General features: G+C 37.7%; 1 protein-coding gene across 1 annotated transcript in view; it reads right to left on the reverse strand.

The window, feature by feature from the left end:
* The window catches only part of LOC136876001 (uncharacterized), a 262,339-nt gene that overhangs the window by 227,533 nt on the left and 21,354 nt on the right, over positions 1-13,452 (reverse strand). Inside the window, exons 3-4 of the mRNA XM_068228298.1 lie at positions 7,109-7,149; positions 4,510-4,709 (exon numbers count right to left, since the gene is read on the reverse strand). Of these exons, the coding sequence (XP_068084399.1) occupies positions 4,510-4,709; positions 7,109-7,149 (241 nt within the window). The remainder of the gene's footprint in view (positions 1-4,509; positions 4,710-7,108; positions 7,150-13,452) is intronic.

Raw genomic sequence — 13,452 nt, forward strand, 5'->3', positions numbered from 1 at the left:
CAAGTGTACGAAATTTCGACAACGAATCTATAATGGATGTTCTTATGGAAGACACGATTTCTGAAAATGAGGACGAGGATAACAATTACACACTAAGTAAACATGATGATTCTGGCGCTTCAGGTTAGTAAATGTAGAAAATGAGCTCGTTTCAAATTGGTGTGAAGTGTAACGTAGTTTTACATCGCTTCCTTGAAGTGGGTTCTGTAATACAATTTTATACCGCTTCCTAAAAATGTGGGTGTTTGCCGTGTACCTGCAGCAACTCGATGCAACACCGTTGTCAAACAAAGAACAGTGGGAATGCAAATTCCTTGTTGTAAACCAGAAGACCGGTGTCAATTGACTAATTAGGTTAGAATCCGCATTAGTGTGTTTCAGTAGATGTGCCCACAAAGTCAAATTTTAAAATATTAACCAAACTGGCATCCATAGCTGCGTCAGATATTTTTTCGTTTGTAAAACATGTTATTTTCATAAATTTATATTTTAAAATTGCTGCACTATTATGATAATTAAAACTCATTTTTGTGTAGAAGAAAGTGTGATCTTTCTATGCATTCCAAAAGTTGTTATAATCATGGCTTACCCTAGCATTGAAAAATTTTCACAAACCATTAAAAATACTGCGATTTTTGGAGGATAGCACATTCAAATATGGCCATCTCCAATGTGTTAAGCAGGTTCTTCAACAGCTGAAGATGACCTATCAGGTCAAAACCGGTACTGTCCTTTTATGTAAATAATATTCACACTATGTAAAATATAAAAAAAATGTATTTGCTTTACTGTAGCCATACACACACTATGATAAATTGTATGATTCACCAAATTTTAAATATCGTTGTAGCAGGTAAAGGAAAAACGGATAAGAGATTGGTTTCAATCCCTATCCAACTTCCCTTGGTTAACTCTTTACCAACCGCGATGGTATTAGGTCTGCGAGGCCTAGGTAGTCTTTCATTTTTGTGCCTTTCATGATCGTTCTTTTTCCTTTATTCATTCTTCCTTTCACCTTCTGACCACCACCCCCACCACCACTTTCAAACATTCAGTGAAATGTTACGTCCCCCATACTAGGCCTTTTTTGTTGTTGTTTGTTTATTCATATTTCTTCTTTGTTTTCTGTAATTTTTCCCAAACCCTGATGGAGACGCAGATGCTATCTGTGAAACATGTGCATTTGGCCCAGTTTTACGGCCAGATGTTCTTCCAGATGCCAAACTTTTAACTTTACTTTTCGCTAGAATTTTAACGATGCAGTAAGTTGGATAGATATTTGGTGACAGTTGTATGGGAAAGGGCTAGAACTGTGAAGGATGCACCCATGGCCTTAATTAAGGTTCAACCTCAACATTTGCCTGGTGTGAAAAAAGGACACCAAAGAAAACCATCTTCACGGTTGCCAATGGTGGAATTCAAACCCTCCACCTCCCGAATGCAAGCTAACAGTTAAGCAGCCTATACGGTGCAGCCAGGTTGCTTGGCCCTGTATGGTTTAATGTCAGATCAGGATAATAATACTGTACCTTAGAAGCTAGCTGTTGCATATTTGTTTTTCCTTTACCCGTTACCTAATCTAGGACAATATTTAAAACTAGTTGATGTACCCGTGCTTCACTAAGGAATTCTCAGAAAGACTGTCTTTGTGGTTTTCCCAACTGAAGTCAACATAGGTAATTACAATGACGTCAGTAGGAATGTAGCGATTAAAAGGAATGTTATTTTATCATATAAAATACTCTATCAGATGAAAAACCACACATTTTCTCACTTCTAACAAACAGTACTACGCTGCCGATCTTCCAAAGTTCCAATGCTGGAATGACCAGGCCGCAGACTGCCGCGAACATTCCTCTGCCATTATTCCGTTAAATGTGCACACTGCTCATTCTAATCAGTGCCTCAGATTAGGGAATGAATAGCTGGAATGCTGTGATGAACCAGTATGTTACTTATCAGTAGTATCAGAAAATTTTGAACCAGAGAAATGGCAAGCTAAAAAAGAGAGAGATCTAATTCCCCAGCTACTTCCCGCCAATACTTAGGCAGGCTGTTGGGATGCTCGGTATGCAGCAGTAATCCCATCTATCAGAGATGAGTGGCAGTAGAAGACATAAAGAACATCACAGCAAACAATGGTCAATGTAATGTTATTGTTGATCAATTTTATGAGCTTTCTATATTGTAGGCCTTCACATTTAGTTTTCTTCTGACTCTGAGATATTAGGGCATCTTATAAAATTATTTATAGCATAGACTGTAGTTCCTTATTCCCCAACTTTACATACCATTTTTCATTAAAATCTGTTTACCCATTTTTTCGTGACTTGGCGCTGATACAGACTTAGCAACAAAAATCCAAATTCATGAATATCTCTGTTATCACAGCCAGTATGGTAAAAATGTGTAAGACATAAATGATAGGAAACGTAATACCATATAACTTTAGTTATGTAGTATTTATCGACAGGACCACTAATAACATAAATATTTGAGAATTGAATTTTAGGCCTTCCCCTAAACTATCATTTCATTCAGCAAGAATAAAATTATTTATGGCCTAAATTGTAGCAACTTACTCCCCACAACATTACATACCTATTTTCATTAAATTCTCTTCGGCCGTTTTCTCATGATGCGCGTACATACATACATACATACATACATACATACAGACAGACAGACAGACAGACAGACAGACAGACAGACAGACAGACAGACAGACAGACAGAAATTACGGAAAATGAAAAAGGGCATTTCCTTGTTACTGTGAACTCGACCGACACAGAAATACAATTCTTTTTAAATTCTGAGTGCTGTACAGACAAAACTCTTATTTTATATATATAGATGTAAAATCATACAATTTATCGTAGTACATTTACGGGCTCAGAAGAGTGAATACCTACAGTAGCTGTAAGAAGAAGGTGAAGGAACTTTGTGTGTCATACCTACATAGCGCACCTGGTTTGTGACTCGAATGAACAAGGAGGCCCACATCTGGTAAAGAAGAAGCACGTTTGAATACATTCCGTTTTCTTGAGAAGTACTTGTCCGATTTTCAAAAGTATCACAATGCTGAATTTGTAATGTCCGTAACTTTACGGCTAGGTGTAGAAAACAGTGTAGTTCTGGCCCCTAATGGTATGAGATGGAACAAAATTTGTAATGTCCGTAACTTTACGGCTAGGTGTAAGAAACAGTGTAGTTCCGGCCCCTAATGGTAGGAGACAGAACAAAATGACATAACTGAAAATTTGAATATGTATCCACTGACTAGAATTCAAAACACAATGATGATGATTGTTGTTGTTCAAAGGAGCCTAACAGCTAGGTCATCAGCCCCTAATGGTATGAGGTGAATGAAACGAAAATTAAAACTTCAAAATGTATCCACTGACTAGAATCTAAAATGGATGATGATGAAAAATGATCGTCAAACAAAACAATCAGTGGATCCAATTCAAAATGCCTTCATTACTGGGATGGTACTCATTATCTAAAGGGGTCCAAAATCCAGGTCAACGGCCCCTCATAATCGTACTAATCACTGGTAAAGCAGAACCATGGGTTCCTCCTATAGTGGTACTAATCACAGGTAACAAAGATTCATGGTGTTTCTTGCGTGGTAGTAGTAATCACAGATAATGTAGATCATGGTATGTCACACACACAATGACATCACTCACAGGTAACACAAGCCGATGGTGTTTTGCACAGAAGGGTACTATTCACAAGCAACACAGACTGGTGGTGTTCCTCACAAAGTGGGACTAATCACAGACGCCAGTATTCCCGTGATATTACTCACTTACTGGAACTAATCACAGGTCACGTATACTCACGGTGTTGCTCACTTAGTGCTTGCTACCAATCATAGGCAATGTAGACCCATGGTGTATCATGCATTATGGCAACACCCACAGGCAACACAAACCCATGGTGTTCCTCACATGATGGTACTACTACTCTTTACCCTGTAGAGATTCTCACTCAGTGGCACTAAGATGCAACATAGACCCGTGGGGTTTCTCATAAAGTGGTACTACTCATAGGTAACACAGACCCATTCTGAACACAGTGGAACCGACTGGTGGAACACATACAGTGACCATTATCACAAACAACGCCCAGACCTGTAGTTTCTTGCATAATGGTACTGCTCCTATGTAACGCAGACCCATGGTTTTCCTCGCAAGGTGGTACTAGTCGCAAGTAACGTCGACCCATGGTGTTCTGCACATAATGGTACTAATCACAAGTTTTCTCATGGTTCTAATTTCATCATCCCTTAGTCGCCCCTTTTAGTTGCCTAGAAACAAAGTTAGTATCATTATCTTGCCCAATTCTGATATCCTGGAAAAGTACTGCAAAGCCAATTATAAGGCCCTTGGTAACATTTCTTGAAGTGAAAACAAAATTCTGATAACTTTAACAGTTCACAAGTCATTTGAGATACGATATCAGAGCTCAATAACCCTATATAAACAATAACTATAACCTTACCTGGAATCTTCTCTACAGGCTGTTCCTTGACCAGTGCAGGCACACTTGGCTGAGAGAATGGCGTCGCCTGCACAACAGCCTGTTTTTTTATTGTCACCGATAGATCCTCAGTATTTTCTTGTATTTCAGAATCCAGGTCGTCAAGTCCATCTGTGACTCCAAGATCCAGGACATCATCTTCAACTGGCTCCTCATACTCTCTGGAGAAAAGGAGGACAAATTAGTTGCAACAATCGTCTTGTACAGTTGAGAGAAGATATAATTCGTATTTCAAAATGAATAAACACTATCTCTTGCTCCCTTACATTGTACAACTATAACAATACATACTGTAACATCCCTTTGATCCATTCTGACCTAAGAAAGAATTTTTTATGGTACAGTTCAACAGAAAATAACATCTGCAAATACCTATCATACAATGAAACAATTGACAATTTATTATGCCAGAAGTTATCTCATTAATTTTGAGTTACATTTCTTTTGTTTCTGGGTGTTAAAATTTATTTCTGGGAGCTAATAATACTAAGAAGAACAAGAATTATGTGCCCTTCTTAGGCAAAACCTTCATAGCAGGCAGCATCTGCTAAGTGAGGTACAGTATGTATTTGAAGCAGAGGATCACCCTATGTGTGAACTGCATAGAAGTGTATAGAGAGTACCAACATCCACTCCTCGAGCCATTGGAATAAACTATTTGTCGTTAATATTCCATACCCTGGCCAAGGACTGAACCATGGTTCCTTTGGACCGAAGGCTGGTGCATTACCACTCAAATAACAGGCAGTTTCTGTGAGCTAAATGAACAGCTGATTGTGAAATACAGCCAGCAAATACCTTGTTGAGAAATCTACAACTCTACAAATGCCAATCACACAGTTGTTTATTGAAATTCAAACCATAAAAGGGCACATACGATCAATCCAATATGTGCAGAACTAGTAGATCAGAGAGGACAATGATTAATAGTAGAGCACAGTTTCTGTATTTAATCATCCAGAAGCCACATCATAGCCAGAACGTCATCTGGCCCAGCTGCTACAACTGAACCTATAAGTCTCTTTAATGTCCCTTCAACTGCTACAGATTTTAAGAGACACTGAAGTGTTATAATTTTGTCCTGTAAGAGAGATGTTGTGTTTAAAAACGTTCTCTAATGCCAATGATCTCAGATGGGATAGAAACCAACTTCCTGGAAGGAAATTGACAAAGACTAATAGAATGTGAGTAAAATAATCTTGAGAAAATGTTCTCTAGGGAATCTTGATTCAATGGTGAGTTAAAATAAATTTTACATGAATTTTCTTCACCACAGATTGGAAAAGAAGTTGAAATGATAGTACAGAAATTGCTGGTTCCTTGAGATGAATGTACTGTTTTCTCAGATACACACCATTAAGTTGAGTCGTACTTTTGAGAATTTCATTTTTATCTTAAAGTTCAAGTCAATATGGTTATTTTACTAGCAACTGGGAATTTGTAGAAAGGTCATTCACGGCATCAAACCATGCATGTACAAATTACATACACTCGTGCCTCAGCAAACTATCTATCTGAGTTGTGTAAATAATGTTTCAGAGCTGCCACAAGTTGAATGGGAAAGTAACTCTGATGGTAAAGAAACACATTGCCTGTTTTTGTTTTTGTTGTTGTTGTTGTTTTTGTAATATCTGACACGACTGTGTGTTTGATTGCAAGAGGAATTAATTTTTGACTATTAACTAAGTCTTCATTTTCTAACAGAAATCCTGTATTCAAAAGCCAGTTCCTTATTAACATATGTTGAGCATTCATGAAAAAGTACAGAGGTTTACCAGACACAGGACGATCATAAAAAATTGTATCTACTGGAAGAGACATTTTCTTTCATAATCTCATATTCACACCTACACAATAACTTGCATAAACAAACAACACCATAGTTTATTCCTTGAAGTTCAATAACAAAGTTATTAAGAATGAATTTTAGCATGAAAACCAATTTAAAAAAAGACCATTTCCATTTTGAGAACAAATCGCTTGCCATCACTATCAACATTTATGAGTGAGAGTCTACAACTTAATTATTTTTTCACATTAATGCAATAACACAACCTGCATTTCATCATATTGCAATGCATCAACTCTGAGGAGTGGAATTCAATTCTGCCCTTATGTCCAAAAATTCTTATTGTATCTTATATGAGGTCATGTTATATTCAAAGCACCTGGCAGGGGATATTTCAGTATTTCTCTGAGAAGTTTGCAGGATCTGATTTTTTTGTCAGATATTTTCAGAACACCCTGAATATGACTTAATTTGACACTTCTTTGTTCCTTTCAATTACCTGTAATTGACTAGACATTCATATTAACACACAGAAGTAAAATCATTTATAAAATGTAGAACTGTTTCATCACAACACAATATCAACACTGGTGATTAATTTAATTCTAAATAAGACATTAAAATTCTACACAATTGTATAAGAAAATGGTCTACCATTTCCTCTGGCAACTTCAGAATATCACCCAGAATTCATATACAAAGTTACATCCTGTATTCCTACAACTTTCTCAATCATCTAACGGGGGTATAAGAGTTTGCAAGTTAACTTACGTAAAGCCATCCCGATTCTGCTCTCCAGTCAGTACTTCATCCTGAAAAGAAATAATTTTTAATACTGAATAAACATACTTAAACTAGTGACAAAAATAAATCAAGAAAGTAATGATGATGATGATGATAATTACAATAACTGCCAATGAATAAGGCACTAACAAATAAAAAGTAACAAACAACTGACTGACAGCCACCAGCTTCTCGATGCCAAGTGTTGCGCGTCAGTAAAAAACTCAACGGAGTAAGTAATATTTGGGAGGATGAGTCCCACTGGATTGGGTGATGGCTCCCTGGGTGGAGAAAATGTCATTCGAATTCATAAAGCAGCATCTGACTCCATGCCAGGGGTGGCTGCAGCTCCTATATGGAGCAGCAGTATAGGACAATGCCCGAGACGGATACTGATTGGGTGACAATGGCAAACACCACTGGGTAGGAGAAGGTAATCATAAACCGTTCCTATATCAACAGCCCAAAGGCAGAAGAGGAGAGTATTCAAATTGTGGGAAGGGCTGAAGACCTCAGGAGTCAACCTAAATTAAATCCAGGGCAGGTTGAGTTCTCTAAGCTGCAGGGAAATCAGTTTGAGGACAAGAGAACTCCAACATAAAACCTCAGCTCCATGACTACCAATCATGATTCTAACTCTTTGGGAGTATAGATCCCTTATCTTCTCAACACTTGATTTAACGCTATGGAAAAAGTACAAGATGAAAATGATACCCCAGCCGGTAACATCTATTGATGAGGGAATCCAGGGTTGCACAGTGAGTGGTAAGAATAGTGTATGGATTCTGGGAACGCTATGCCTAGTGCGAACCTCAGGGAACAGTAAAAGGGTCCCTCACCTCAAAGAATCAGGCCAAAACAGACTTCTTAGAGATTTGCAATGTCCAGACATTTATTAAAGTTGGCAAACAGATCGACCTCACAAAAGCTCTGGACAAACACACTGTCAAAATTCTTACAATTCCAGAGACACATATCCTATCGCGATGATTTATGGATACCATATGTTCAAATCCCAGGCTAAGATTGATCCGCTAATTTAGTTATTCTAGGCACAGGCTTCTTAGTTCATACACTCATTGTGCATTCTGTAGTGGAGTCTGTAGCCATTTCTCCCCATTAGTCAACTCTTACTATCAAATGCACTAACAAGACTCACACCCTTATCAATGGCTCATGCTCCTATCAATCAAGACAACTCTAGCAATCCTGAGAAAGTTGAGACATTGTGGACACAACTTGATAATGCCCTGTCTGGAATTGAGACTCCTATCATTCTTTTAATTGCTTCAACGCCCAGTTGGGTAAGAAGCAAAAGTTTAGATGCACTATAGGTGAACACCCAATTCATGCTCGAACAAACTGCAGTAGGGAATGCTCCATCGATACCTGCAAGCAGATGAACCTTAAAATTAGGTCCACCCACTTTAAAAAGAATCCTCGTAAGTTTATGATCTGGTACTCGCCTAACGAACTTATTGGTGAATGTCAGATAGACCGTGTTGCTATCTCCCATGGCAATTTCTGTGAGATATGGAATGTGAAAGTGTTTAGAGGTGCTAATGTAATATTGATTCGGACTATAATTTATCTAATATTAGAATGTGGTTTGTACCAAAGTTCAATCACAGATCCCAAATGCAGAAGAATTCAATACTTAACAACAATACTGGCTGAGACGGAACTCCAGAAGACCAGGGAAAACTGGGAGATATTCTTGGAATAGAGGAAGCTTTTGACCAAGATAATTCAACTAATCAAACAAACCTTCACACTCATCAAACTGACCTAATTCAAGAGAGCTTTACTACAAATAAGTTCAGACTTTTAAAGAACTCTAAGCAGAATATTAGTAAATACACTATACTGAGCCTTCACTTCAGAGACTGGCAGGGAAAGCTGGTTTAAAACAATAAACAAAAACCTGTTCAGTTGTAATCTACCCAGTGGAGACTTTGACTACCAGCACATGATACCACGAACTTATTGGTGAATGTCAGATAGACCGTGTTGCTATCTCCCATGGCAATTTCTGTGAGATATGGAATGTGAAAGTGTTTAGAGGTGCTAATGTAATACTGATTCGGACTATAATTTATCTAATATTAGAATGCGGTTTGTACCAAAGTTCAATCACAGATCCCAAATGCAGAAGAATTCAATACTTAACAACAATACTGGCTGAGACGGAACTCCAGAAGACCAGGGAAAACTGGGAGATATTCTTGGAATAGAGGAAGCTTTTGACCAAGATAATTCAACTAATCAAACAAACCTTCACACTCATCAAACTGACCTAATTCAAGAGAGCTTTACTACAAATAAGTTCAGACTTTTAAAGAACTCTAAGCAGAATATTAGTAAATACACTATACTGAGCCTTCACTTCAGAGACTGGCAGGGAAAGCTGGTTTAAAACAATAAACAAAAACCTGTTCAGTTGTAATCTACCCAGTGGAGACTTTGACTACCAGCACATGATACCAAACCCAGTCTCACTATCTACTTCAGTGGAAGAAGTTAGTCAAATCATCCAACTATTTAAGAACAACAAGGCAACTGGAGAGGACTCCACTGTGGCCAAACTCTTTTAGTGTACAAGTAGTAGGCAAACCATCAAGAATCAACTCCCCACAGCAGAGTACAGAAGTTACTATCCATTAGGATACCACTGATCGCAATACAAAGAGAGACATGGCCAAAGCAACACCGCCATTAGACTCTCGAAGCATAGAAAAAGGTCACTAGGATAGGTGAGTTCATCATCATCTGGGTATCCTTCCAGCAGGCCGGGTAGGACTTTTGTGGACAATATGCCTCCATCGGTTCTAGTCATTATAGAGTTCCTCTCCTTTCACATCCTGCAGTGTTGTTCCTTTCTCCATAAGGTCTGCATTTATTTGGTCCAGCCACCTTATTCTGGGAGGTCCAACAGGTCTCCTTCCAGGTACTGCAATTTCCAAGTATTGTCTGGAGGTTCTAGTCTCTTCCATCCTTTGCACATGCCCAAACCATTTCACCCGTGCAATGCGTAGTCTTTCTTCCATCGTACAGCTCACTTGCATGTCATTTCTAATGCACTCATTTCTAATTCTGTCTATTCTTGTTTTTTGCATAGCAGATCGTAAAAATTTCATTTCACATGCTTGCATTTTGCTGATGTCTCTTTTCAATAACACACAGGTCTCCAACCCATATGTCATGATTGGCAGGAGGTAAGATTTGAACATTGTTTTTTGGCTTTTACAGGAACTGCTTTGTCCCACACTAGATTTCGTACCTGATAGAAGAACGTGGAACCTTTTGTCACTCTGTTCTGGATTTCCAATTTAGCACTACCCTGGCTGGATACAATACTTCCAAGACAGCTGAAGCTTTCTACTTATTCAATTCTCTCTCCATGAAGTCTGAGATCACATTCACTGGGTGTTCCACTCAGTTTCATTACTATTGTTTTCTTCTTACTCACAGTTAACTTATATTCCTTAAATTTGTTGACCCAGCAATCTAATTTCCTTTGGACTTCTTGCTCTGTTTCTCCCCAAATAGCAACATCATCTGCAAACACTAATGCATTCAAATCTCCAGGTTCTGCAGCTTTAATTTCTTTAATGATTACATCCATGAGTGCAAGGAAAAGTAGTGGAGATAGTGCACTGCCTTGTTGTACACCTCTCTTTGTTTGGAACCATTCAGATCTAACATTCCCTATTTGTATACTACTTTCACAGTTTTCACATAACAAATGGATCTTACGAATTAGTTTTCTATATCTAAGAACAGTAACATCCGATATTTCCCTTTTTCCCAGCACTTTTCCATTAGTTGTCTAATGGCAAAAATTAAGTCTACTGTTCCTTTGTTGCCTCTGAAGCCGTGTTGTTGTTCTTCAAACAGATGTTCTATCCCTGTTCTTATTTAATTATTTATGTCTTTCTGTACATGGCAGGGCTCAGGCTATGAAGCCTGCTATTATGCCATACCATATAATTGTGCACCTGCATAAACATACTGTATTGAACATTATAACTACTTAAAATTAAAAATAAGTTTAATATAATTTAAAATTAATGTGAAATAAAATTTTACTGAAATGTAAAATACCATAAATATAATTTTAACATTTTAAAATGAATTTACAGTATTTACTATTATTAAAACCATATCTCGAAAATTGTCAACTATAATGTTACTTCGCTATGATCCAGTGTGGTAGCAGGGTAATCCCTCTGTAGTTTGTACACTTTATTCTGCTTCCTTTCTTGTATATTTTTTCCATTCATCTGGTATCTTATTCTCTCTCCAGATTACTCCTAGTGTTCGATGTAGCCAATGAAGACCTTGTATGCCTGTCGTTTTGATTATGTCTGCAGATAATCCATCTACTCCTGGTAATTTTCCTCCTTTCATAAGCTTCAGGGCATCTTCAGTTTCTGACCACGTAATTGGTCTTTCATCTTCTCCATGTTTGACAGGTTCATTGTTTCTGTGCTTCTCTTCTTTATTGCCATTTAACAACTTGTCGAAATAGTTTCCCATTTCTTCTCTGAGGTTTCATATATTCTGGATTAGGATTCCATCCTCCGTTTCAATTGCTTTAATATCCTCTTTGTCTGATCTCCCACTCTTCAATATTCCATACATCTTTTGATTCCCTTTTTGAGTCCTCCTCTAATTTTTGTGTGAACATCTCCCAACTCTTATCCTTCTCTTCCTTCACAATTCTCTTCACAAATAATTTCTTATATCTATATTGTACCAGGAAGGCATACGTCCTGGCACATCAAGTTATAAAATCTTTAATCATGAAAGAATAGCTAAGTTGCAACATAAGGAACAGCTGTCCCAGGGAATGTTCTCGTCTTTTCTGCTCTGTGTATGTGTGAGGGAGACAGCAAGAGAGGGGAACAAAGTCAAGTGATGTCAGCGCCACATGATCTCAAATCCCCGTGGAAACATCTAGAAACGATTTTTATAACTTCTAAATGGCTTGACGGATAAAAACGAGACAAACACCAACATGTAGCCCACATTTCAAATGTACAATGTTGAAAATTTGAAATCAATCCACCTAGTAGTTTAGAAGATATGACAAGTAGAAGTTTGGAATGTATAACCATCCCTCTGCCGTCTGACCCACTGAGCTCGCTCCCAGCAAAATATAAATAGGTCAACGACTCAAGGGTATAGTCAGTTGAAATCTACAACTCGATCATGGCTAGAAGTCATACTGCTCCATCGCGCATCGCGTGAGATGCGTAAGTCATAGTCTAAAACTTTGAATTTGTGCGAGATCGTAGTAAGTGAAGCTACAACCGCGTCGTGGACTTGTGAGATGTTATAAAGTTCTATCAAACCGAGTTTCGTCGTATAAGATCTACGGATTTCTTGAACAAGTGATCTTGTTATAGAGACTGTGCATTTAGGTAGAACTGAGAATACCAGTGTTTAATTTACCATTCGAGAGTATTAAGGACTTTGTTAAATTCCTCACCTACTTGAACTCTGTCGTGATCATTTACAGTGACGAGCATATTATGAAATTTTGCGTGATGAATTACACTTTCAATTAATGACAATTTCATTAGTCTTGAGACACATTTCTCATATACAAGTGTGAACTACTTGAAGTACTATTCCCCTCAAATATTCAGTAATTAATAGGACTGAGTGTGGCTAATTTCACATTTTCCCTTGAACATTCGATTAGCGCCACAAGAAAAGAACTGAATATTAAGGACATTTTATGGTAATATTAGGTCATACGAACTCTTATTATGAGAACTCGTTCATAAAAACCACTTAAGCACTGAATATTAGGATAAAAGAGACTGTTCTGGAAGTGACTTTAATTGCATTTACTCAAGCTGTCCTTCTGGTGTTCCGCAAGGTTCAAATCTTGCACACCTCTTGTTTTTAATTCTAATTAATGATTTACCAGACAATATTTGCCACTCTAACTGTTTACTTTTTGCAGATGATTTGAAACTTTAATACATTAGCGACCACCACGACCAAGACGAGATGCAAATGGACATTAATAATGTCATTTCCTGGTGTGAAATTAATAATTTGTCTTTGAATGTTAGTAAATGTAAATACATGACGTTTACCAGGAGGAAGGATTTGAAGTCTTGGATAGGGTTTTAACGTTTAAGGATCTTGGTATAATTTTTGACGGTAAGCTAACGTTCAACAATCATATCAATACAATAACAAAGAATGCTAACCAAAAGCTAGGATTTTTGATAAGAACATCGAGACCATTTACTCAGCCCTCTGTACTGAATTACCTTGGTATGGAGCATACTGGAATATTCTGTAATAATCTG

Source organism: Anabrus simplex, chromosome 6 (assembly GCF_040414725.1).
Source record: "Anabrus simplex isolate iqAnaSimp1 chromosome 6, ASM4041472v1, whole genome shotgun sequence".
NCBI lineage: Eukaryota > Metazoa > Arthropoda > Insecta > Orthoptera > Tettigoniidae > Anabrus > Anabrus simplex.